Source organism: Balaenoptera borealis (genome assembly GCF_965194805.1).
Source record: "Balaenoptera borealis genome assembly, chromosome: 1".
In the NCBI taxonomy this organism is placed as follows: domain Eukaryota; kingdom Metazoa; phylum Chordata; class Mammalia; order Artiodactyla; family Balaenopteridae; genus Balaenoptera; species Balaenoptera borealis.
The window spans coordinates 18831071-18857763 of NC_138860.1; the positions used below are offsets into that span (position 1 = coordinate 18831071).

The following is a 26693-nucleotide window of genomic DNA, read 5'->3' on the forward strand; positions in this document are numbered from 1 at the left end:
TGTGTGATGTGCTGTGGACAGTAATACCGCTAGAATAAATTTCTTCAGTAAGAAATCCACAAAAACATTTACTTCAATTAGTATCAAATTCTTAGACAGCTCATACAATTCAACATCAAAAAAACAAACAAGCCAATTTAAAAATGGACAGAAGAAGTGAATAGACGTTTTGCCAGAGGAAATGCAGATGGCCAACAGGCATATGAAAAGATGCTTAACATCGATAATCATCAGGGAAATGCAAACCAAAACCACAATGAGATATGTAACCTTGCACCTCTCAGAATGGCTATCATCAAAAAGAACACAAATAGGGGCTTCCCTGGTGGCGCAGTGGTTGAGAAGCTGCCTGCCAATGCAGGGGACACGGGTTCGAGCCCTGGTCTGGGAAGATCCCACATGCCACGGAGCAACTAGGCCCGTGAGCCACAGCTGCTGAGCCTGCGCGTCTGGAGCCTGTGCTCCGCAACAAGAGAGGCCGCGATGGTGAGAGGCCCGCGCACCGCGATGAAGAGTGGCCCCCGCTCGCCACAACTAGAGAAAGCCCTCGCACAGAAACGAAGACCCAACACAGCCAAAAATAAATAAATAAATAAATAAATAATAAAAATAAAGGAATTCCTTTAAAAAAAAAAAAAAGAACACAAATAACAAATGTTGGCGAGGATGTGGAGAGAAGAGAACCCTTGTGCACTGTTGGTGGGAATGTAAATTGGTGCAGCCACTGTGGAAAACGGTATGGAGGTTTCTCCAAAAACTAAACATAAAACTACCATAAGACTCAGCAATTCCACCCCTGGGAATATATCCGAGAAAAACAAAAACACTAATTCGAAAAGACACATGCACCCCAACGTGCATGGCAGCATTGCTTACAATTGCCAAGATATGGAAGCGACCGAGGTGCCCATCAACAGATAAACGGACAAAGACGTGGTGTGTACACACAAACACACACACACACACACACACACACACACAGGAATACTCAGCCATAAAAAAGAATGAGATTTTGCCATTTGCAACAACATGGATGGACTTGGGAGGCATTATGCTAACTGAAATAAGTCAGACAGAGAAAGACAAATACTATATGATATGACTTACATGTGGAATCTAAAAAATATAACACACTAGTGAATATAACAAAAAAGAAGCAGACTCACAGATACAGAGAACAAACTAGTGGTTACCAGTTGGGGAAGGGTGGGGGACAGGACAATATAGGGGTGAGGGGGTGGGAGGTACAACAAATGGGTGTAAGATAAGCTGAAGGATGTACAGCACGGAGAATACAGCCAATATTCTGTAACAACTGTAAACAGAAAGTAACCTTTAAAAACTGTATAAAAAAATTGAAAAAAAATTTTTTTTAAATTAGTATGAAATCCTGACAAATAATGCTGGATCAAAAATGATCCCCAATCATGCTATTGCCACCAAAGCACATTTTTCCCTTTGATTATCCTGCTCCTTTAACAGAGAGAACAACATTGGTGAAACTGGAGGGTGACCTTTGGGTGTTTGGCTACTTCTTTCATCTCCTCCTGGGCCTCAGGGATGTTCACCGGGATCACCTCTTTCTTCAGTAACGCGACGTATCGTGGAGCCACCGGGTCAATAACCTGCAACAAAGGCATCCTTGTGTTAAAACATTCAGATATTTTTTAGAACTTCATCAATAAAATAAGTAATAGCACAGGAATAACAACTGGCATTCTTTGTTACTGCATTTACTAATTTTTTGGTTTACCAGCTAACTCTTCTCTAACATTTAGCTGTCAAGTAGAAAAAAGAAAAACAATCATAAACAAAGACTGCATGAAGGATTTAGAGTTCCTTTCCAAGAATAACTACTGACAAGAGAAAAGAAACCAATAGTTAAAGCATAATATTAGAAATATTTTGAAAGTAAATTTTAACTCTGATACTAGAAAGAAAAATTATCCTGTGGGGTTATGTAACAATCCTACAGGTAAATGTGATACTCCATTTTGTATTGTTGGAGAAGACTGTTTTGAAGGAATATAGATATATGTGTTTCAGTATCATTTTCTATAAGCAGTGTTAGGCAACACACCACCATCAAAAGCAGAACAGCATTAGGTCACTATAATAAGGCAATTCTATAGATTAAAAGTAAACAAGTATTTCTACTGGTCTGCATGCTGTATATATACACACGTATATAGGGACCACTGTGTTCCCAAGGGCCTGGCACATGCAGGTAATCAACACATATTTACAGGTTAACTGAATGAATGGTAGTACTCATTACATTCTAACCTACTCTACCTCCAAAACAGAAGCAGCACCCCTTCTGGATCCGATGTATCTTTCTCATTTCACTATTCAATTTAAAATTATCCATGATGACCAATCACAACAGCAGTATTTAGATACTAAATAAAGCATTTGGAAGAAAAATGTAGATAGAAGCAAGTGTGGAGTCAAATAGCTAAGTAAAGTAATAAAAGTCATTTTTTTCCCCATGAGAAGGATGCAGGAGATAGTGGTATGGCTAATTAAACTTGGCTGTGTCTTTTGGTTTATAGTGGGTTTTTGTTGTTGCTATTGTTTGGCTGGTATTTTGTTGCTGTTGTTTGCTTTGAGAGTATTTTTCAGAAATTCTGAATGAACTTAGAGAAGAAACCATGCTCAGAGGGTCAGTCAGAAAAGTCTGAAAAGCCATCTAACTTCCCCTTGATTGCTACTCCCTACCTGCTTATATTTCATGCCAGTACTAAATCAGCACCAGCCTCCCTCTAAAGTTACTATTTCATTCTTTCCTTCCCTGAGGTTTAAAAGTCATTCTTGGGCTTCCCTGGTGGCGCAGTGGTTCAGAATCTGCCTGCCAATGCAGGGGACACGGGTTCGAGCCCTGGTCTGGGAAGATCCCACATGCCGCGGAGCAACTAGGCCCGTGAGCCACAATTACTGAGCCTGCGCGTCTGGAGCCTGTGCTCCACAACAAGAGAGGCCGCGACAGTGAGAGGCCCGCGCATCGCGATGAAGAGTGGCCCCCACTTGCCACAACTAGAGAGAGCCCTCGCACAGAAACGAAGACCCAACACAGCCAAAAATAAATAAATAAATAAACCTAAAAGTTAAAAAAAAAAAAAAAGTCATTCTTACTGGTTAACGGTTCCTTCTTTCAGCTTCTACTGGGTTAGAATGATCACAGATTTAATTTGTGACTACTCAGTTTAGTATTTAAGCCAGTAAGATACAATTTCTTCTTTTAAAGAAGCCAAAACTAGACGATCCAACCTGAGAAACTGACTTCAGTTCACTGCAGCTCAGCTTCCTCAACTGACAGAGTAGAAAGCTGTTTCTCACACTTGACGGATTGCAATGACCCCTTAGGGCGCTGGCCTGCGCAGAGTCTCATGCCACTTAACCCTGACTGTGACTCTAATGTCTGAAGTTAAGTCTGGAAATCCATTTTTTTTTTTTAATAGATCTTGAAAGCAGTTTTTTAATTTTATTTATTTATTTATTTATTTATGGCTGTGTTGGGTCTTCGTTTCTGTGTGAGGGCTTTCTCTAGTTGTGGCAAGCGGGGGCCACTCTTCATCGCGGTGCGCGGGCCTCTCACTACCGCGGCCTCTCCCGTTGCGGAGCACAGGCTCCAGACGCGCAGGCTCAGTAATTGTGGCTCACGGGCCCAGTTGCTCCGCGGCATGTGGGAGCTTCCCAGACCAGGGCTCGAACCCGTGTCCCCTGCATTGGCAGGCAGACTCTCAACCACTGCGCCACCAGGGAAGCCCTGGAAATCCATTTTTAAACAAGCATTCCACAGGATGGTTAGGAGCAGACAAGTTTTGGAAACCTTGGATTAAAAGATTTTAAAGTCTTTTTCAGTTCTAAAATTGTACAATTCTCAGAATCTCTGGATCAGTGGTTTTAAATTACTCCAAAGAGTCCAGAGACTCTTCTTCTGAAGCTGAGGGTTCTGCTCTGAGACAAGGGTATTAAGAAAATGTATATTAGAGGTCAAGTCCCCAGAGTTTTCCCCAGTCAGTTCCAAAGCCCTGGCAGTCAGGCCTTCACACTTCTGGCAACTTAATTGAAAGAAACTCCTCTGGAAAAACTGCCTAGTCCAAGAGATGAGATGTAAGGTTACTGACATCGAGGCTTATCAACTAACCGGCCGAGCCAGACCATCTTACAGTGAGGCACAGCTGACAAGCCCAATCTTTTTCTCAGGGCTTCCAATCCCTCTCTCAGTCCCCTATGTTAAAGATGAGCAGATAACCAAGGCTCACCAGATGTCTAAGAAATGCCTTTAATATCAAAGAAAAAACAAAATAGACCTGGAGGAAAGACATAAGAAAAAATACCATTGATTATATTGTAACCATGAAACAGGAACAGGAAGTTATTCTGAAAATTCAAAGCACAAACGAGAAATCTTGGAAATATGACAGCATAAATGAAAAACTCAACAAAAGTTGAGAAGATAGGGCTGAGTACATCTACCAGAAAGTAGAGCCAAAAGATGAGATGGAAAATAAGAGAGAAAACAAAATTAGAGCAACAGTCCAGGAAACCCAACACGTGCTCAAGAAACGTTCCACAGAGGAGAAAGACAACATAGTAGAGAAAAAAACAAAGAAACAGAAGGAACTCAGGAAAATTTCCCAGAACTGACGGAATGAGTTTCCAGTCTGGAAGCCACATGTTCTTCCAATGGATATGAATGAAAACAGACCCACCCCAAGGCACATCATTGTGAAATTTCAAAGTGAAGAAGCTGTTCATATAAAAGTCTCAAAATTCTTCATCCCATGCTCCCCTTCTCAGGGAGCTACCAGAGGATACAGTACAGCAAAGCAAGAAGGCAATAAAAAGAGAAGGAAGATCCAAGAACCAGATGATCCATCACAGAAGAAAAGCAAAGGGAATTCCCAGGATGATGAGGAAGATTGACCTGGGAAGACAGCTGTGCTTCAGAAGTTAACAGGCCTCTCCTCTAGATCAGATGTGAGCAGCACGAAGGCCCCGGCAGAGATGTCTCTAAGGTGAAACTGAAATACCTGAGGCACGCGAACACTTTGGCAGGAAATTTAGACAACTTGCGCAGAGTCTGAGATGGAATTAGAAAATTAAACAAATGAGGGAAACAAAACAAAACAATTAGCCACAAGAAAGCCAACGAGTTATGAGAAAAAATAGGAGACCTAAATCCTCATCTTCCCTTGTGGAAATTAAACTGATGATGCCTAAAACAAACAAACAAACAAACAGAAAATCAAGAAGAAGCAACACACACATCTCATTTAGAGATATGGGCAATAAATACCAAAACAATTATCTAAAAGAGCTGAAAGTGATTTATCTAGGGAGAGAAAATGGAAGGAAAGAAGACAGGGGAATACGCTGTTCATTTAACAGACCCTATAGAATTATCGGCCTGTAGTGAAATGTATTTCTTATATTTGAACTAAATGTACATGGATTATTAATGAAAAGTATTCCAACGTTAACTCTGCCTATAAGTTTTGAATGTATTTATTAGTAACTGCAGCAACAGAGCGAACCAATTAATAATTCCATTATGTATCCAAAGACTGACTAAACACAAAAGACTAAATAAAATAAATTCAAGACACATGCGAGACAAGCAACTATTTTTTGAGGCAAGGCATCAGCACAATCAAGCAGCAATACAAAGAAAAAGAATTTACAGAACACAATCACAGAAACCATAGTTTAAAACATGGCACTTTAATGATTTGCCTTATTATAGTGTCTAAGCATCTGCTTCCAATTAACAATGTCAATATGCAGTATTCCTTATTTGACTTTTAAGACACAGCTTTTTTTTTTTTTTAAGCTAGATTCAATAAGACACAGGGATTATAATTAACGAACCTTCAATACAATTCAATGAAATCTGTGACTTTAAAACTCTATGTCCTCTCAGTAAACAAGGGAACAGTCAAATGGAGTTAGCCATATCTTCCCTTTGCCACTAAGAAAACTAGAGGACATGTTTTTTTAAACTAGGAATAATGCATTTCAGTGGGTCTGTATAAGCAAGTCTCAAATAAATGTGATTGTGCTTCAAAGCTGTATAACATCTCAGGTTATAACATGTAATATGCTAAAAGCTATGTGCTAAGTAAGGCAAATAAAAGCATTAAGTAATACCTTCTTACAGAGAGCTCGCAGCTTGAAAGCAGAAAAATGAAATGCAAAGTGTTCAAAAAAGATTTAAGGAAAAAACTGTTACCATTCCCCATAACTCCAAGTTTGTTTTAATCATTGCTCTTGTTTGGTATAGTTTATAGGCTTAATGCACTTTATATGTTTAAAAAAGTAAAACATTCCATTTTCCTGAAAAATCTGCAAAACTGTAATATTCTTCACAAAATTTTCTCTACCATGAGCACACTAATGAATTCTACATGTAATCTATTACTTAGGAGTTAGGCATGAAAAAAAGAGGACCAGGAGTCAAAACATGTACCTTTTTGTTAAATGCCCAAATTTTGTCCCATTCCATGTTCACAACTGAACGTGAAGAACCCTAGAAAAACAATAATAGAACAGCTTAAAGGGCAAGAAGTATTAACCAGAATATTTTCTTTAAGTTAAGCATGCTAGAAAATAAACCCAATCAATACTTACAAGTTTACTTCCACTGGAATATAAAACTTAGTACGTACACACTAATCTTGTTACCCTGAACAGTTAGAGTCATAACTGTTAGAGTCACATGTTTCACTGGGTAAAAACACCACAGCTGCCTTTGTCCAACCCTAGCATAGTTTAGGACATTCTCAATTTTCCACTATTATAACAGTGTTTTTTTCAAAAACACTCTGCCCTTGCATTATAAGCAACAAGCAAAGAACAGAAAGAACAACAGGAATAATAAAGACTAAAAGGATATTATTAGATACTTAAAAATCCAAACAGAGAAGCTGGAAAAGAAACTATAACTCACCTGAGCAGCAATAAACTGTTTCAGTCCTTCAACTGTCATCCCTCTTCTCAGCACACCGCGAACCGTAGGAAATCGTGGGTCATCCCTGGGAAATACGGCAAGTTTTAAGAACCAAGGAGACTTTTTTAACGTGTAGGTGCAGAGAGTACAATATACCTTACTGCATAACATTATATTCCATTTGCTAAATATTTGGACTAAGAGCTGGTTATAATAATTAGGCAGATCATAATACCATTGAGCCCAAGTTCATGGAAGAAGAAAGCTGCTTACTAGTCAAAAATTACTCAGTAAAATAAATGCACTACTGGAAACAGTAAAAGTACATTTGAAAAAAGACACAAAGGTGACATCTTCAAATGCAGAAAACATATGCATTACAACATTTTTATTTGCTTTTTATTTAACAAACATACAAGATCCCTATTCTACATATGACCATGAGACACAGATAAGAGATGGTTAGCCTCTCATTCATGTACAAATACACTTTATAAAGCCTTTTGGGTTGTAAAAAATATGCATGTTGGTTATTAATATTCTGCAGAGATCTGCAAACTTCAGTAAGTTTGCAATAACACCCTTTGTATGCGGCCCAAGGTAAACTTCCCCTTTATCAAATTCAGCTCCACAGTAAAACAGTCTAAAATTACATATTATTCAATATATACTTAATATGTGTCACTATTACATGATGCTAATAAAAACTAATACACACGTTCGTGTTAATTCAGGTAAAAAAAAACATTCTTAGGCTTGTAAGTATGGTAACCCAACTGAACAGGTTTCATTTACATGGATACATGCCTCTAAGATGATTTTAGTTTTTATACTCATCGTTCTCATGGAAATCCCATATAGGTTATTAATGTGCTACAGAGATTTTCAAACTTTTTCTAGTCCCAAACATGGACTCCATCTTTGTGCCCAAACATGGGCACTCCATGTTTGCTGCATTAAAGCAAAAGAGAGCAGTACCTGAGAACCTGGATACAATAAAGACAAGGAACAGAAACCCTATAGCCCTATCCATTTCAACCCCTCCCATTCATCCTCCCCAACCCTCAAAGCAGTTTAAAAATTAGTGATATACCATGTCCTGACTTCCTCTCAAAATTCTAGATAACAGCAAACATACCATCCATCTACTAGTCCTTCATTGACAAACCATGTGAGCTTTCTTTTGGATAGCACTGTGTTGTTGAGATTGAGCCGACTATATTCCCAAATGTATGGTTTTCTTATGCCTAAAGCTTCAATAATCCAGTAAAACTGTTCATCTCTGTCATGGTATTCTGTTGTTCTCAGGGCATGTGTAACACCTTCAATGCTGTCAACTATGGGGCAGGCAAAATCATATGTCGGATAAACACTAGGAAAAAAAGTGAATATGTTGAAAATCAATGAAGGATTTTACCCTTTTCACCTTAGATTAGGCATTATAAGCAGCAGTACTAATTTAAAACATAATTCTTTACAAGGTAAGAATTCCTTAAAAACCAACAGGTGTTATGACTCATAATACTCAAAGTACATCAAAACATTTTTTTTAATCAGACTTTGAGGACAATGAATCAATTACCCACTCAATATTCAAACAAAAAAAGCAAATATGCAATTTAACAGACAATGGGATACTGGCGCAGTGAATTCTATAATCACATTTCTGTAATGGCCAATGTATATCATGGTAAGAAGCAATAATAATTTCAAGGGAATTTAGCTTTTCAATATCTTAAATAATCCCACACTCAAGTAAATCTCTAGGTTTAATACTTTCATAAGTAAATGCATTCAAGAATAGAATGTTTCCTTCTCTGACAAGTAAAAGAGAAGAAAATTATTAGGTTGATTAAAATTCCATTTAGGATGGAATAGTCTTAAAAACAATTTCTGTCTAAAATAATGTATACAACACATCCGCAGTTTCCATTTGAATTTTTTAAAACATATTATTGTATTATGCCTTCTAATTTTTAAGATACAACTTCATTAAGATGCTACTGCACTATGCTTTGCAATTATCTGATACTGAAAATGTGTACCCAAATTCACTTTTCCAAATGTATTCAAAGTATCTGCTTAGTAAACAAGGAGCAATTGTCCTGTTAAAAATGAAGGACATATATATACACACATGAAGTGTTTGTCCAGATACAGATACACATACCTGTACCCACAAGTTTAAAGAAAGTTACATTAGCTACTCAGGAAATCATTTACATTCACCAATCTCTTCAGAAGTTACAATTCAGCATTTGTATGTAGTAGGCTTCTTCAAAGTACAAGAAAATATATTCTACGGTTACTTTATAAATTAATGGCCAGGTGGGGGCGATTTAAAGAAAAAAAAAATCTATTAACCTGAAAACCACACAGAAAACTAACCAAAATTAGAAAAAACACGAAACTTTCTTTTTCATATTTCTTTAAATCTTCTATCATGTTTACGAATAAACTTATGTCTAGCAGAATCAAAGTTTATAATAGGAAAAGAAGTATCTTCATCTAAAGAAACACACCACAGTATACCTGATCAATACATAAAATGCAACTTTAGGCAGACTCAAGGACTTCTATAGATGGAAATGATCTTAGACATAACCTCGTATAACCTTAATTGATAGGTAAGTAACGAGAGGCTACATGCTTTACCGAAGGCCATGAATGAACAAAGATCCAGATCTCTTGACTATTCTGCAGCTACTCCCTACTCCATGTTTACAGAAGCATCAAAGCAAAAGCATAGTAAGCTACCGAGCATAATGAATGAAATACACCTACTTGTATTTATTTCCAGTTCTTGGGTGTGGTTGAATTTTGCAGCGATAAAGCGTGGGGTCCCTCATGCACCCATTGTTACTACTCATGTCAATTTTTGCTCGCAAACAGCAGGACTGACCAAACTGGCTTCCTTTTTTCATTTCTTCCCACATTTGTAGATTCTTCTCAACAGCTATAAAATGATAGTTATACTATAGTTTATCTAATGTATTACTAATCTGGTTGAATTCAAATTATTTTAACAGCCTTATAATTTGACACAAATTTTCACATTCTGATTTTATAAGCACACCCCACTAGTTTAAAAGTACCGTAATAGTTCCAATATCTGATACCAAGAGTAAATGCATTGTTTTTTTAATGAAGAAATTCCACAGAACACTTAGGAAACTTACTCTCTATATGTTTTAGAAGTCAATACATTCCACTGATGTAGCACTGATGAAGGGTAAGAGATGACGTCTAAAGCCTGAAGGCTTCTCTCAGCCAGTGTTTTCCATGTTCCCATCATGGCACAACTGGCCAGTCAGTCGCCCCCTCCAATTTAACACTGGGTGTTTGAAGCAGAAGCATTCTGTTCCTTTGCCACCTCACACCCAAGGGACAGACCGGTCTGACCCAGCCCAGGCATTGGTGCTGCAGCACATGCCCATCTAAAGAACATATCTCTGGCTGAGAGCCTGAGCCCCTGGGCTCCCCAAAAGCACCTTCAGTCATTCCAGCAGAAAGCAGTATACTCTTGGATCCCCCAAAATGAGAGATAGAAACAGTGATACAAGTTTATGCCAGGGAAAAAACTCTATATCCCCACTGACTATGGTCCTACTTATGTCAGGTAGGTACCTGCCCCATATGAATAAGAAAGAACTGTTAAGCAATGATTCTCTGTGGAAAACTCTGTGAAGATACGATGGACATTTTACCTGTTCTCAAAGAATCAGGTTAGGTCTAAAAGTCCAGTTGTTAACTATCTCTGAAAATGTAGAGAAACATTTAAAAGGGGGTAAAAAAAAAAAAAAGACAGACTTCCATAACATTTTGAATTTACTACACTTCCCAAATGTGACACTCAAGATTTAAGTATAGGGCTTCCCTGGTGGAGCAGTGGCTAAGAATCCGCTTGCCAATGCAGGGGACACGGGTTCGAGCCCTGGTCCAGGAAGATGCCACATGCCGCGGAGCAACTCAGCCTGTGCACCACAGCTACTGAGCCTGCGCTCTAGAGCCATGAGCCACAACTACTGAGCCCACGCGCCTAGAGTCTGTGCTCTGCAACAAGAGAAGCCACCTCAATGAGAAGCACGTGCACCACAACGAAGAGTAGCCCCCGCTCACCACAACTAGAGAAAGCCCGTGTGCAGCAACGAAGACCCAATGCAGCCAAAAATAAATTAATTAATTTAAAATATATATATATATATTAAAAAAAGGCTGGATAATAAGATTAAAAAAACTTAAAAAAAAAAAAAAAGATTTAAGAATAGTAGCGTGGAAGTTCTGGAACATAATCACAGAATAAAAATAGCCAGATTCAGAGCTCAGGAACAAGTAATAACAAAGATATGCTTTTTTGTTAAGTGATATTTCAGACATTGGGTAGCATCAAGCTTACATATTATACTCACATTTACTCACACGCTGACAGGAAGATTTGGGTATGGCTAACATTCTCATCAAACATTCTAATTAGAAAGGCTCAGTATTTAAATTGAGAGAACTACAAAAAGTTGAAGACGGAATCACATGGAGTGAACGCAATGCAAAAGACTACAGGTAACAAGCGAGGTGCTGAGGGCACACGCATGCTAACCAAGTAATAACGATGTAACGATGATAGAGAAAGAGAAAAGATTTCTAAGAGATGAACTAACATAGGAAACATATTTCCAAATGTGTTTCAAACCAGCATCTTTCACAGAAATCATTTTCTACTGAAGAAGCAGAATACAAGAAGAGTATCGGTTAAAATATAAAACACTAAGTGTGCCTTACAGTTTTTTCTGTGTTTGGATTCTATCCTCTGCTCACGCTCTGCTTTCATCTGCTCAGCAGGAGTATCATCCACATACGCCTTCCCTTCCTGAATTAGCTTCTCTGCATATTTCATTATAGTTGCAAAATGATCCGAGGTGTAAGTGAATTGATCTGGTTTGATATGCAACATTGCAACATCTTCCAAGATAACCTGCAATAAGAACCCAAAATAACCATCCGTTGATCTTTTGCATTTTCTTGTGTATTTTCAATCCTTGACACTGCATTTGGGCAAATGTAATAATACACCATCAGTCTTACAGAGCCTGGAAATGGCTGTGGAAGTTGTATGGTATTAGATCAGAAAAGAAAAAAAAAAAAAAAAAGAGAGAGATATTCATTATACTAGCCTCCAAATTTTCAGCTGAGAAAGCTGATCTCATGGTGCTTTCCATTTATTCTGGAAAAGCTGATTATTATTGGTCATGCTGACAATTATTTGCCCTCTCTTTGAATATATTACAGTGCTTCTAAACAGATGATATAAGAGGCTAGGAAACCTTCACATTTTCCAATACCTACTTAGTGTTCGTTTCATTCATAAAATTATATGACAAAAAGGAAACCTGCCTCTAGTGACCAATTCATTTAAGAAAGTGATACTTGTAGGAAAATGTAACACTTAAGTAAATTCTACAGCAGTTGAGGAGGAAAAAAATAAATCGAAGTTTTTTGGCATGGGAGCTCCACAATTCTTGGCTTAGGTCTCAGGCAAAGAATATACAGATGAGCAAAAGAAGCAGCTATGAGAACAAAATTTATTTTCATACCATGAAGGTACCAGGTCACCCTCTAATTTTAATCAACTTTACTGACAAAGGGTCATCACTACACCTTTAATTACCTTCTCAAAATCTTCCTTTTCTTTTTCAGGATTTGTGTCATCAAATCTCATGATCAGTTTCCCTTTAAAGTTAACCTGGTAGTGCTGGTTCAGAAGAGCAGCTTTTGCATGCCCAATGTGTAAGTAACTACAACAAAAACATTTTACAAAGAAACTCATTAACATGTTTTAGCTAAATACTTAAACTTAACCTTTTTGAGGAGATGAGAACTAAACAAAAATCCTTCTAGTTGGTATTCCAGTCTTATTTTATTTGCTAACAAGAAGTACTGTAATAGAAAATCTGCCCCTGAGGAAGGAAAAAAAGACTACAACATTTATAAAATAATCACAAGAAACAATTTCATATGTAAAACCTCACAAAGGAATAAGTTATTTACAAACATTACAACCTTAAGGCTAATCTCTATTTTCCTTTTTTTTTTTTTTTTTTTTTTTTTTTACTGAGGAATGAAAGGTAATTTAGTTAGAGGAAAACTGCTTCCAAAACTGTTTGCAATGCTACACAATCGTGGCTCTTTCGTAAGACCAGATGCTACTGAGAACTGGGAACCCGTCCATTGCAAACAAGACAGAAGCACCTCTGAGGGTGCCACTGTGACTGTGATAATTAAATAAAAGAGCACATGAGAATTAGAAAGCCACAAGAAAGCACTTTACTTCTCTGGGCTTTAGTTTTCTCAGAAGCCAAAATGAAAAGACTTTAACTGAATGATCTTGAAGGTCTCATCCAGTACCAATATTCCACAGATCACAACCTATGAAAACACTATTCTGTTCTATGGGCAGCTGACCATTACATAGAATAAAATAAATCAGAGGCACTGTTAATATTATTACATATCAACATCCTCCTCTATCCATGAAGTGGGTAAAAAGCAATATCCTAAACCACTACTGTTGAAAATACACTTTTCATCAATAACAGCAGCCACAGTTGCACTGCTCTACAGTCACCTAGTTTCATGCACACCTCTGATCTCAGTTGATATCAAGAGGGGAGGGAAAAGTACAATGATATGTCTTTATATCATTTCTAAAATCAATCTATTTCTTTAGATATTCACACAGCATTCTAGGTCAATGATTCAGTTTTAAAGCGTTTATATGCATAGGCTAATGCAGACAAGTACAATGCAATGCATTTAGGGTTATTCAAAACTTTCTGCATAAAATAAAGCACCATAAGTTGCATCCCAGATGAGATCCTGGAAGAGAAAAAGGACATTAGGGAAGAACTAATGAAATCCAAAAAAGTATGGAGTTTAGGTAATAACTATATATCAATATTGGTTCATTAATTGTGACAAAGGTACCATAGTAATGTAAGATGTTAACATTAGGGAAAACTGGGTACAGGTACAAGGGAACTTTTTGGTTTTTTGTTTTTTTTCCTGCAATATTCCTATAAATCTAAAACTACTCTAAAATTTAAAGTTTATTAAAAGTAAAACAAAGGACTGTGAGTTCTGAAAACGAAACAGAAATACTTTGTGCAGTTTTCACTGAAAGTGTTACATCCAATTAACATGTTAAGAAGAGAAAAAAGAAGACTAATAATCACTGACTACCTACTAATTGACAGTTAATGCGCTTTACATACAGGAATTACCCTTAAGAGGCGTGATGAAATCAAACTATTATACTTAAAGATACTATCTCTGAATCTAAAATAATGTGTGCAATTCTAACAATTCTAAACCTCAGAAAAGCTAACAGGACTATAAAATATTCCCAAGATAAGTAAAATAATTGGCTCAAGAGACAACTACATCAGGAGAGCTAAAGAAAAATATGTTCCATGCTGCATTAGTTAGTACTGATGCTATATTGGGCTTTTCCCACACAAAACAGACATAGGCATATAATTTTTAGTCATACAGATTCTAGAGCCAGACAGCGTAGGTTTGGATTTGGCAAGTTGCTAAAACGTTGTATGAATCAGTTTCTGAAACCATTTGGAAAACTGGAGATAATAACAGTGCCTTCTTCACAGGGCTGACAGGATTAAACAAGTTACTACATGTAAAGTGCTTGGTAAGTACCTGCACATAACAGGTGCTATCTATGTGTTAGCTATGAATACGAATAAAAGGCAAAATTCAAGCCTTCTGGGCTTCATAAAAGACACAGGAAAAAAAATGATTAAAAAACTAATTTAAAAAGACTTGTTTTGCAGTATAAGGAGATATGATCAAAATTATGAATGTTTTTAAACCTGAACACTGACTTATATCCTAAATTCCAAAACTGCATTCAACTGTTGGACTGAAACTGACATAATTCACAACAAATAAACATATTTTATCCAGTAAATAATAAATATGAGGAGCTCACTATGCCAAGAAGTGATAGTGACAGAAAATATAAAAAGACTCCAAAGGGACAAATGTTCAAATGGCATAGCTATAAACAGCCATGGCTAAAAAACTAGCTTTTATCAAACCATTAAAGTCACTACCCAGCGGAACACCATGACCTCTCACACCAAGAACACAAGAGCAGAATACTGGGTGGTAGGGACCCAGGATATCTGAGGGGATTAAACTATGTAAAGTAAGTATTATTTATGACTGACTCCACTTAGTCAGCTATCAATCAATCATTTAATGATTTAGTCTGTGTATTTCCCAGAACCATTATTTCCCTTTCATCTCCTTCTACCTGTCCTTTACTTCACCACCTAAACTGGCAAACTTAGAAAAGCAGAGAGAAAATGTGGAATTCTAAAACTGGCTTGCTGTTAATGGCACTTACAGTTTGTGAAGAACTACATTAAGAACAGCTAAAATAAAATTGTTTCCTTATCTGTCACTTCCTACTGTCTACATACTCCATTTATCACAGATGGGTAAGAATTTGGCTATAGAACACAAAATCTGAAATTAAACAAAATTTGGGGGAAAAAAACCATCTCATGTGTAAAATATGGCACAATACTTTCCCAATGGCTAAGTTCCTGAGGCTAATAACTGCTTTAACAAAAGGCATTTTATTGTATTAGCATCACTGGAAGGGTTCTTTTACAAAGTTCGTCCAGCATGAGTCACAGAGACTGACATGTGCAAAGGCAGAGACTGCCCTCAGCCTTGGGGGATGCTGGGCAAGGACCCAGGCAGACCCATGCCGGTGGCTCCAGCCAGAGCAGTCCTTTTCCCTAACAAGCTAGTCATGTATTATTATTTTCTATGGCTGCCAAGAGTGAAAAGGGTTTTGAAACCTACTAACAGTGGAAACAAATGAATAGGAATGGGCTTTTCAGGACTCCACTTACTTTATTTGGGGAAAAAATAACTTAAAATACATCTACCATAACTTCTTCTGCTAACTGAAAGGATTGCTCAGGGTACAAATACAAACCCTTACTAAAAGACACCCCCAAAATCTCAAAATGTAAATAAAACTTAAGCCTTTCTATTAATGGATGTGTTTCTATTTACAATTAAAATTCTGCCTGGAATAAAATTAAAATGTTATTTTTCCTATTGCTTTAATAAGCGAAAACTACAAACTTTTTATAAATTAACTATTAAGATGTTTAGAATTTTAACTCCCACAATTAAAATCTGACTTATTTCCTTCTATATATTAACCTATTGATTTTTAAAGTATTTGATAACTGTCTTAAAGCTTTTCCACTAAATGTATCCAATTATAAGTTATATTTTCTTACCCACTAGCCTCTGGAGGAAATCTGACGGTAACCTTTCCCATCTCAGCACCTGGAAGCTCAACAAATTTCCCAACATCTTGCTTTTTCTCAGGTACCTGAAAAGCAGAACAACAACAACAACAAAAATAGTTACATGGTTAAATGTTTAAGAATAAATTCATTCAACAAATACTTACTCAGTACCCACTATGCACCAAGCACGGTTATGAGAAAAAATTGGCTAGAATATTGTCCCTGCACTTGAAGATTCAAAATCAGTTGAAGTTAACCAACAGCATTTAGGGTCATCAGGAAAATGCTTAAAAGGAGGCAAGAACCAAGCTGCACCTTGAAAAATAAATGCAAATGTATCAGATAGAGAGTATACAAGGGCAGTCATTCTAAGAAAAGGAATAACAGCACAGGTAAGACTCAAAGTCAGGCAAGAGCAGTGCAATGTTAGGAATGAATGTTGAGTGGGTAGGCAAGACGCTGACAGTCGATTAAGTCCAAAACATGAAGGCCTTTATAAGGTTGACTTTTATGTTTCTGGCAATGGGGAATCCTCAGGGGTATGGAATTACTTATCTGTATTTTCTAAAACTATACCCAGTACAGTGCAAAGTCTCAACGAGAAAAAAGAAGAGACCAAAAAAAAGAGGAAGTTCAGTGATGAGATTATGGTCTTAAAACAAGCTGGGGGTAATGAGGCCTCAATAAAAATCAACAGCAGTGGAGACAGAAAACAAATCTATAGATACAAGAAGTAATAATGGAACTTGTTGACCAGTTAGAGGTGGAAAGTGGTGAATACTTTCTCAGAACAACTGAGGTGACTGTGGTGTCTTTACCCAAGCAGACAACAGGTTTCAAATTGTACTGCATCGGAGTAGAATTTGTAATATGTAAATATGTAAACATATTCTCTGTAATATGTAAACAGATCAAAGTAGAGTGACTCTAGTTGGGGGAAAGGACCTTTTTCTACTGTATTCAATGTCACATCTTCCTACAGAATCAACAAAAAGGCACTACAGAACCCCAGGACTCAAAGGTCACAATGGTTCAAAAGCCAGAGAATAGAAAATCTGGGAGGAAGAAAAGATGGTATAGCTATAAAATAAGGTAATTTTAGTTACTTGGACTTTGGATTTCCTAAGGGACACACACTGGATGATCATAATCATCTAGAAATATAATTATGAAGATTAAGGCTTAACGTAGGCAAGCAGTTAAAGGCAAGCCAAGACTCAACAATGACAAATTCTTCCAAGAAGATCCTTTTTAATTGATCGGGGAAAAAAAAAAAAACAACCAAACTATGAACATAATTTTCTTTTCAGATCTAAGATCTCAGGCAGACAAGATGTGAGCATTAAAAAAAAATTTTAAAGGCTTACCACTTTAGCTTTGGTCGTTGAAACATTCCACTTGGTACCTACTGACTGGAAGGCCTGCTGGGCTTCAAGAAAACCAAACCAGCGTTTTACATGAACTGGAGCTTTGCTCTGTTCCAGCCGTTCCTGCCATGCAGCATTTCCTATTAGCAAACATAATTTGAAAACCATTCAACATATCTGCAAATTCAAAAGCAAAGTTCCAGTCGTGGTTAATTTAAGTAAATGAGATGGCTTAAAGCTGGGCTTCTATAATGCAATTTTAAAAATCTGGGTACACATGGAAGTGATTTCTAATACTTCAACATATTTTAAGAATTCACAAAAATTAATTTAAAATATTTTTTCATTTCAGTTCACTGGAGTGAATCCTAAATCCTGCCCTCACCACTGCCACACACCCACTAGAAGGCCAATGCTACACTTCATAATTGAGGAAAAGCTTTAAGTGGATCAACTAGAGAACAAAATAAAAATCAAGATCAAGAAGTAGCTCTTTTCTTCAGTTGTAATATCAAAAATGGTACTGAAGGAAAGTTTACGTAATTCTTTAGCATCACAAAGCTACCTCCATAAGATATATTATCTTCCTTTTATGAACATTAACTCAAAAATCAAAAGACCAAAATGTCATAAACCTACAGATGAAGAGTTCTAACTAGGAAAGTCCTTCATTTTACGTTGGTTATTATTATAACAATTTAATTTAATTTGGAGAAAAGGTTAAGCCACAAAAAAAGTACAGAGAGGGAGTTCTCTGGTGGTCCAGTGGTTAGGACTCCATGTTTTCACAGCCAAGGGTGCAGGTTCAGTATCCCTGGTCGGGGAACTAAGATCCTGCAAGCCGCAGGGCGTGGCCCAAAAAAAAGGTACAGAGTATATTAAAAAAATTTTTTAAATGCTCACATAACCCAGATTTAAAGAATGACAAAACATTTTGGCATATTTGCTGCAGGGTTTTTTTGGGGTTTTTTGTTTAAATAAACTAACAGAATTCAAGCCCCCTTTGTATCTCTCATCAATCCCATATTCTGACTACTCACAGAAGATGGAAAAAGTGACCTCCCAGGGAAACAACTCCAGCTCACCCCACCCCACACACACACATACTGAGCAACCAGAAACAACAGTAACTGGAGTTAAGTAATGGCTGAGACAGGAAAGGTGCAGACATAAATGGGATGAGGAACAAGGCCAGCTCCAAAGGCACGAGAGGAGCTGCAGTACCAAGATGGGGCCAACCTCCAGGGACAGCAGAGGACGGGGAATTCCTGTAACTGGAGAGGAATAAAATCACCAGGGAGGTCATTCCTTTGTGAGAAAGTCCTAAGTGACTGCCATTAGGTAGATTGATGCTCATATACATAGAAATATGTGTACCCCTTATCCAGCAAAATATTAAATAATTAAAATAGAAATTCTTCAAGAAGAATTACCGATACCTTTTAGGGTGGCCCAAACACATAAATCTGCTAAGCTCAAGGAGTTTCCAACTAAGTATGTTCTCAGAGACAGGCAATGATTGAGTTCGTTGATTGCAGAAGTAAACAAATCACATGAAGACAATTTTGTAGCACTAAACTCCAACCAGTGATCAATCTGTGAAAAGAAATGCATCCCAGGGTTTAGATTTAAACAAACAAGCAAACAAACGACCTCAGTCAGAACCATGCCTGTCTCATCTCAATTACAGGATTTACCACTACCTGGATTTAACTGTGATTGCCTGGGATCTAAACTGGCACTTAAACACATATGGTTATTTTTCTATGTTTTCTTTTTTTTTTTTTTTTTTGCAGGGGTGTGAAGAGGCACTTCAGGGAAGAAAAAGGAAAATATGAGAGCTGGAAGCAGGAGGGAATAACGAGCCTGACCGAACGCAACAGACAGTACCCAGCCAAACGGATTCAGCCACTTGCGGAATTTAGAAGTAAATACTTGGAAACTATTCTTTGTATTCTGAATTTTGTAAGATTTAGGAAAGTTAGAGCTGAATACAAACAGGGAACAGAAAGGCATCTAAAGTGCCGTACTGAAAGTTAATCTACTACTGCTATAGTTAATAAGGTATATACTTAAAAAGGAAAATGTGTGTGACCCGGGGCCCTTGTAACTTTTCAAGAACTGCTGCCTCATCTGCAAGGTAAGAAAGTTGCATAAGAGCATAAGATGACCTTTGCAGTCACATCCAGCTATGAAATTCTAGGAATCCAGAAAGAGGAATACAGCACTAAATGACCCAACAGGACAGCTGGTATGGGTTTGAAAGTGCAAACTTAGGAGCTAAGACTTATTTTCTGAAAATAAAAACAGATGAGAATTCCTTAACTTGGTCTCTGATTAACACTCTGTTAATATCCTTAAATAGAGTAATAGTCCATAAGCCAACAATAAAATGAAGTTCACAAAAGAGTCAAAGCCTAAATCAAAACAAAATAAAACACACCCAAGGAAACATTCATTCCTTACCTCAGTATGTTCCAACAGGTTAGAGCCATACAGCCCAGCTGTAGTTGCAATTCTAGCCAAGTAGCGAAGTATGGAATTTATGTCCGTGAATACCACATTTCTAGAATATAAGCATGATATAAAATATTACTGTGGCTCTAGCAAATCAGTAAGTCATGAGACTTATGAAAAATGTAAAAATAGAAATCTTATAAGATACAAATATATACCACGTATCTTTTAGTATAGTAAAAAAAAATAGATCTAATTTGTTCTTTACTCTATTCTATCAAATTCTAATTTGTTTTGAGATGTGCAGCTAAATCCAATAATTCACTTCAGAGTAGACTATATTATTTTTCTAACTATTAGTTTCTACATGTCTATTCAGTGGTGAAAATATGAAAATTGGGATATCGAGAATAAAGTGATTTAAAATAAATCGAGGCAATGAAGCCAAGGATATACCATCATAAAGAAGCTGGTTTTATCAACTTCCAGGTAAACATGGTAGATCAAACCTCATCAAAACTGCTCCTAACAGGAAAAAGAGACTAAGGAGAAGAGACAATAGCAGTAAAATTTCAGAAGCTAGAAAGCAGATGGACTTAATAGGCCTGAAAAAACTGAATCTTAACTGGACAGTGGACAAAGCTGAAAACCAACCCAATTTAAATTTCAGAATCCTCTAAAGACTTGCGAATCTATGAAACCAGGTATCCTTGGAAGTGAGAGTGAATTGGGACTAAAATAAGGAGGCTTGGCTGAAAGTCTACTTAAAAATCAGTCAGAAACACAGATACCTCCAAACCCTATTCTGCAGAGCTTGGCTATTCCTCTTACCCAGTCCTGGCAAAAACCGGAGCCTTATTCTCTAAAGACTAAAACCGAGGGTCTCTCAAATGGGGGAAATGTGGCACAGGTGCAAGTTGGGCTACAGAGGTAACAGAGAGAATAAAAGAACACGCGATACTGGACGCTGAGACCCTCAGCCTTCTTCCCACCCTCAGCTCCCAGAATATTCTGGCACCAGCTCTCCTTCACCTTCCAAACAGGAGACTGAAAGTCTTCTCTGGACAGATAATCTGATCCACCCAGGAAGAAAAGAACCAAGGATACTGACACCAGAAGTTCCTTCAAATGAGCAGCTCAGTCAGATCGCCCCAGAGTAAAGCTGAGAACTGACAGGCTCACCTTGGAGTCCAGAACTTGTAAATAGCTTTACTCTCCCAGTTAAAATCTAAGAAAACCATAAGGAGTTACCAAATATCTGAAGAAAGCCTTGAACTTAAAAGGTAGCAACCAAAACAAACACACAGACGTAAACTGAACAAATCAAGGAATAGAAAACTTTAAAAGTAAGTGAATAAATTTCCTCTGAGCAATGAAAAAACATAGTGCAATCATAAAATAAGAACAGGATACTGTATCTAGATAATAAATAACAGAAAGCTCAGATACAAAAAATGTAACAGCAAAAATGAAAACTCAATAGAAAAATGGGATAAAAAAGTTGAAGAACTCTCCAGAAAGTGAGGAAAAATGAAAAATAAAAAGGAAAGTGAAGGTGACACTTTAAGAAAATAAGAGGACTAATCCCAGCATCCACATAAAGAACAGAAAATGGAAAGTTATCAGAGAAAAAACTTTCTAATTCCCCAAAAGGGGATTTCTAAGTTTCCACACTAAAGGGAGCAATCAGGCACCCAGAAGAACAGATGAAAAATAGATCCAGACTAAAGCATATTATTGTGAAATTTCTAAATACTGAATCCTAAGGGAAGATGTCCACAAACTTCCTGAAGTCACACAGAAAAGACAGGATTCAGAAAGGCTTCAGAAGAGAACAAAGCAAACAACAATAATTCCACGGAAAAGTAAAAATTGTACATGAAAAGCAATCATAGTATGTGGCTCAGCAGTGAATACAACTTACAGGACCCTCCCAGTGTAAACACTAAATGGTGACCCAATCAAAATTCTGATGCAACTGCAATGGGAGGAAGGAGGACACGGGGAGTGGAGGGTGCGTTTGTGTGAGTGAGTGTTTTGCATACGTTGCCCTTCCCCAATACAAGTCTTTCTGTCAGTTTATTATAGACCATTTAAACCATTTTAGAATCTGCATCCTGCTTGAGAATACCTTTGAAACCCTCTTTCAATTTGGTCCAAATTCCACAATCTGGCAAAGTATTCTTAAAAGAATCTGAAACCAGGTTGTGTTTATTCCTTAGTTTCATTAAACGAGAATGTTTCCCTTCCCAGTTCTTTTAAATTCTTTTCAGTGGGTTCCAAAAGAAAGAGATAAGTCCAAGTGCACGCAATCGTCCCTATATCCTGGGATGCAAATAATCCATCTTAATCAAGAACATACAGTATATGCTCATTACAGAAAATTTTGAAAACACAGAGAAGCAAAAAGAAAATAACAACCCCACAATTCCAAAACTCAGAAAGAAATAATACTAAAAGTGCTGTATACTTCTCATTTTTTCTTTGCAGATATGTAATTTTACATTTATGTCTTGCTTTTTCACTAACATTAGATTATGAACATATCCATCATTAAAAATTCTTCATAAGCCTTTTTTTCACAGATGCCTAATATTCTATGCTGTGGACTTCCAAATTTATTTCCTATTATTACTGATTTTAAAAACTTCCAATTTTCCACCAGAATACATTACAATAGAATTAAAAACCCATATATATAAATCTTTCTGTATATCTCTAGTTTCTTTCTGACGGATTAGATATGTGATCAGATAGTGTGCTGACAGATATGTCTCTGGATATAGTTCTTTTAGAATGAGGAAGAAAGTATATTTCTTTTTAGGGACCGTTTACCAGTTAGCAAGTAAAACAAGCATACAACGTTTAATCCTAAATATTTTTAAAATGCTGTTCAGTACTGAAAACCAAGATATAAAAGCACTTACTCAGATACACGAAGAATATTCTCCTTCCCTTCTTCAACAGAAATGCTGACATTGTGTTTCACATGTTCTACTGCCAACAAAGCTCCTAAAAATGAGATGAAAAGATTTCTCTTTGTAAACAATGTGGTATTTAAAACCTGAATCATAAAGCAATGAGGATGAGTCAACAAACCAGTATTAAGACCTGCAAGGAGTAAACATTTTTCCCTAGAGTCTGTAGACGCAAAGTATGGCCTGCTGGTCTTGGAGAAGTAACAAACCAGAAACGATTCCCTGGCATAATCCAACTGCTTTTAAATATACTCAGTGTCCAGTTAGGGACACTGAAATTAATCTTTCCTTCTCTCAGAAGAAAAGAAGAAATTAGAATAGTACCTTGTATAAAAGCTATTGTTGATAGTATTAGAGTGATTACTATGTGGTAGGGACTGTGCTAAATGCCTTACAATCATTATCATTTTTAATCTTTGCAGTAACCTTAAGAGGTAGGCACCTTTATCTCTGTTTTATAGAAGAGAAAACTGAGGCTTGGAGGGGTTAAATAACTAGCCCAAAGTCCTTGATTAATATGTGGCAGTCAGGATTTGAACGCAGGTCTACGGCAGTCCAGAACTCATATTCTAAACAGTGATATGTGCCTCTCAACACATCATAAAGTTTAATAAATATTCATTAATCCTTTGTCCTTAATTTATCTAAGATGGACAACTAGTAACCAGATACTGGTTTCTAAATACCATGCTCCACTGGAGACAGGGCTGTGGTAGGGAAGGTACAAAATAAACCTGGAAAATTTCATTGTGCTAAAAAGCAAGAAGTACTCAAAGAATGATAAGAGATATGCCAAAAGGACACAGACGTCAGCTTGCAGGGGCTCCCACTAGCAAATAGGGCCAATTTAACCACTAAAGTAAATAATCTAAGTTTTAGAGTACCGACACCAAAGAATCCTATACAGCAAATTTTGAAATTGAATTCCTATTACAAGCAACAAGATAGATGAATCTCAAAGAACTATCCTATATACAAAAGAATAGTTTGATACGACTCAATGTATATGAAGTTCTAGGAAAAGCAAAACAATAGTGACAGAAAGCAGATCAGTGACTATCAAGGGCCAGAGATGGGGGAAGGGGATTGACTGCAAAGGGGCATGAGGGAACTTTCTTAAGTGAGGGAAATATTTTATTTCATTATTTTGGTGGTTACACACTGTACATATCTGTCAATCAATTTACAACTTAAAACTGGTGAATTTTATTATATGCAAGTTATAACTCAATAAAACTAATTTTAAAAATAAAAATTTTTAACTTTAAAAACAGAAAATGAAAAATAATTCAGAGTATAACCTATTAAGTATATATTGCTATTAATTTTTTTAAACGAGAAAAAGATCTTCTCACAAAAAAATGCCAACTAATACATGTGGAAAGAACGGCAGAATGGAAGGTCACCATCCGGCATCATCTTAATCATAATCAAGTTGGGCAGGAAGCACCAACGGATGCTGAAACCAGTGGGTAAAGGTTTGATGGGGAGTGAAATGTTTACATGGTCCCAAAGCATCTCCCCACAAAATGCCCGTTAACTGCAAAATGGAAAACTCTGCAGTGGGGAAAGCTGTCAGACACCATCTTAAGTACTCAAGATTAGATCATCAGTAATGGGAAAAACTCAGGTACCAATTATTGGGCTGCAATGAAGAACAACGAATTGTTTCTATGCTATTTCTGCCAAAGATGTGTAGCCTGAATCTAGTCATGAGGGACTATGAAACACCTGATCAGAGGACATTCTTTAAGTAAGTGGCCTGTAATCTCCAGAGAGGTTAAACCTATGAAAGACTAAAAAAAACATCCCAGATTGAAAGAAACTGGGGAGACGTGATGAGTAGGTGCAAGGCATGATCCTAGATTTTGATCCTTGCACTATGGAGATGGATGAATTATATCAATGTGTATTTCCTGATTTTAATGGTCCTGTGAGGTCATATAGAGTTTTCTTACTTAAGAGAGATGTATATTGGAGTATTCTGGGGTGTTGAAGCATCATTATCTGCAGTATGCTCTCCAAAGGCACTGGAGAAAAAATGTTCTTTGTTCTATTCTTACACCTTTTTAAGTGTGAACTTATTTTAACATTAAAAAAAAATGGTGAATGCATATAAAATAAGGGAAATTCTCACAATGCAATCTGTTTATCTTAATGTTTCATCTAATTATATTGATTATTTAAAAACAGAATGTATTTGAATTAAACACTTGGGAACAATTAAATCAAAAACAAAAAAAGGAGGGAGAGAAGCAAATAGAAATATATATTCTATAATTGGTCTATAGTTCATAATGACAACAAATTTCTTTAAGATCCTCTTCCAGAATACTGGCAGATGTGATTCTCAGTATTATAATTCACTAAGAAAACAGGCCTATCATATTCAGGGTGATTTTCTAAATTACATCAGCAAAAACTACAGCTATTTATTGAGTATCTACAGTGTATCAGGAACTTGACCTGCAATCTCATTTGATTCTGGCAAGCAACTGTATGTGGGAGATATTATTCCGTATTTCTCAAACAAGGAAACAGTGGGAGATGCCAAACAAGGAACTTGCCAAGGTTCCACAACTAGTAAGTGGCAGTCAGGATGGACCTGGTCTCCACGAACCAAGTGTCGTTGCCCTTAACCATGAGGTCACACTGTCTAGTGCTTTCCAACTGCAGAATCAAACCCAGTTCTTTCAGAGTTCATTGATTTGTGTGAGGTTAGCCCATAATTACTGGAACCAATATGCTAAAACATTATCATCTTTTAAAGTATTTTAAATGGCTATTAAATTGTGTTTTTTGTTCCAACAGACTCAAAACACCCTGTAATGAGAATGTACTGAGTAATCATCAGCCCTATGTGGGCAACTGTATCTAAAAGTCTAGGCCTCTCAAACATTAGAAAAATACTTGCACGCGTATGTTAAGAAATGCATTAACAAATATGAGCTCAATAAACTGATTATTTTGTGTAATTTCTGAAAGCAATAGAAAAAAACAGCAGAAAGTCTAAGCTATCTATCCACAGTAACCTTGGCCACGTTGAAAATGCAATTCCAAATCGAATTTAAGATGTATCGAAGATGACAAGTCCGACCTTTTCTCTGACGTTTACTACCTCCATCGGATGTGTAGTAAACCAACCCCATCAGTCCGCAGTGTACTTGGGTGTTCCAGCAATCACCCTTCCACCTTTAATTAATATAAATGCAACCTCGGTTAAAATTTTAAATGCTTCTACGACCATCTTCCTCGTTCCCTTTGAACCCAATGAACGTAAAGAAAAGTTAAGTCAAGGGGGTTGAAGATCTTTTCTGAGGACGAAGGAAGGGAGGTAAAGATAAGTGGATTTAGGGGAAAACGCTAAAAGAGGGGGAGCGAAGTAATGGGATTTCAAGTTTTAAAAATGTTATTTCTACGCCCGGTGCTCGGTCTCCAGGAGACATCATTTCTAAAAGGGAGAGGAGAGTAAGCTGGGAGTCATCCCTCTGGGAGAGAAGGTCCTAAGCTGAGCCTCGGGTACCCCTGCCCCGGCTCACACCGCGCCCACCTCCACGCCCCAGAAAAATGTCTTCAGGAGCAGATCCAC

The 26693-nt window shown here is 37.1% G+C and overlaps 1 protein-coding gene across 1 annotated transcript in view; it reads right to left on the minus strand.

Annotated features, from left to right (window-relative positions):
* EPRS1 (glutamyl-prolyl-tRNA synthetase 1) overlaps positions 1 to 26693 on the minus strand; it is a 68058-nt gene that overhangs the window by 40995 nt on the left and 370 nt on the right. The window contains exons 2-13 of the mRNA XM_082394044.1: positions 23054 to 23138; positions 20136 to 20235; positions 19109 to 19265; positions 17670 to 17809; positions 16291 to 16385; positions 12618 to 12744; positions 11732 to 11924; positions 9740 to 9911; positions 8094 to 8327; positions 6956 to 7040; positions 6476 to 6535; positions 1515 to 1625 (exon numbers count right to left, since the gene is read on the minus strand). Of these exons, the coding sequence (XP_082250170.1) occupies positions 1515 to 1625; positions 6476 to 6535; positions 6956 to 7040; positions 8094 to 8327; positions 9740 to 9911; positions 11732 to 11924; positions 12618 to 12744; positions 16291 to 16385; positions 17670 to 17809; positions 19109 to 19265; positions 20136 to 20235; positions 23054 to 23138 (1559 nt within the window). The remainder of the gene's footprint in view (positions 1 to 1514; positions 1626 to 6475; positions 6536 to 6955; positions 7041 to 8093; positions 8328 to 9739; positions 9912 to 11731; positions 11925 to 12617; positions 12745 to 16290; positions 16386 to 17669; positions 17810 to 19108; positions 19266 to 20135; positions 20236 to 23053; positions 23139 to 26693) is intronic.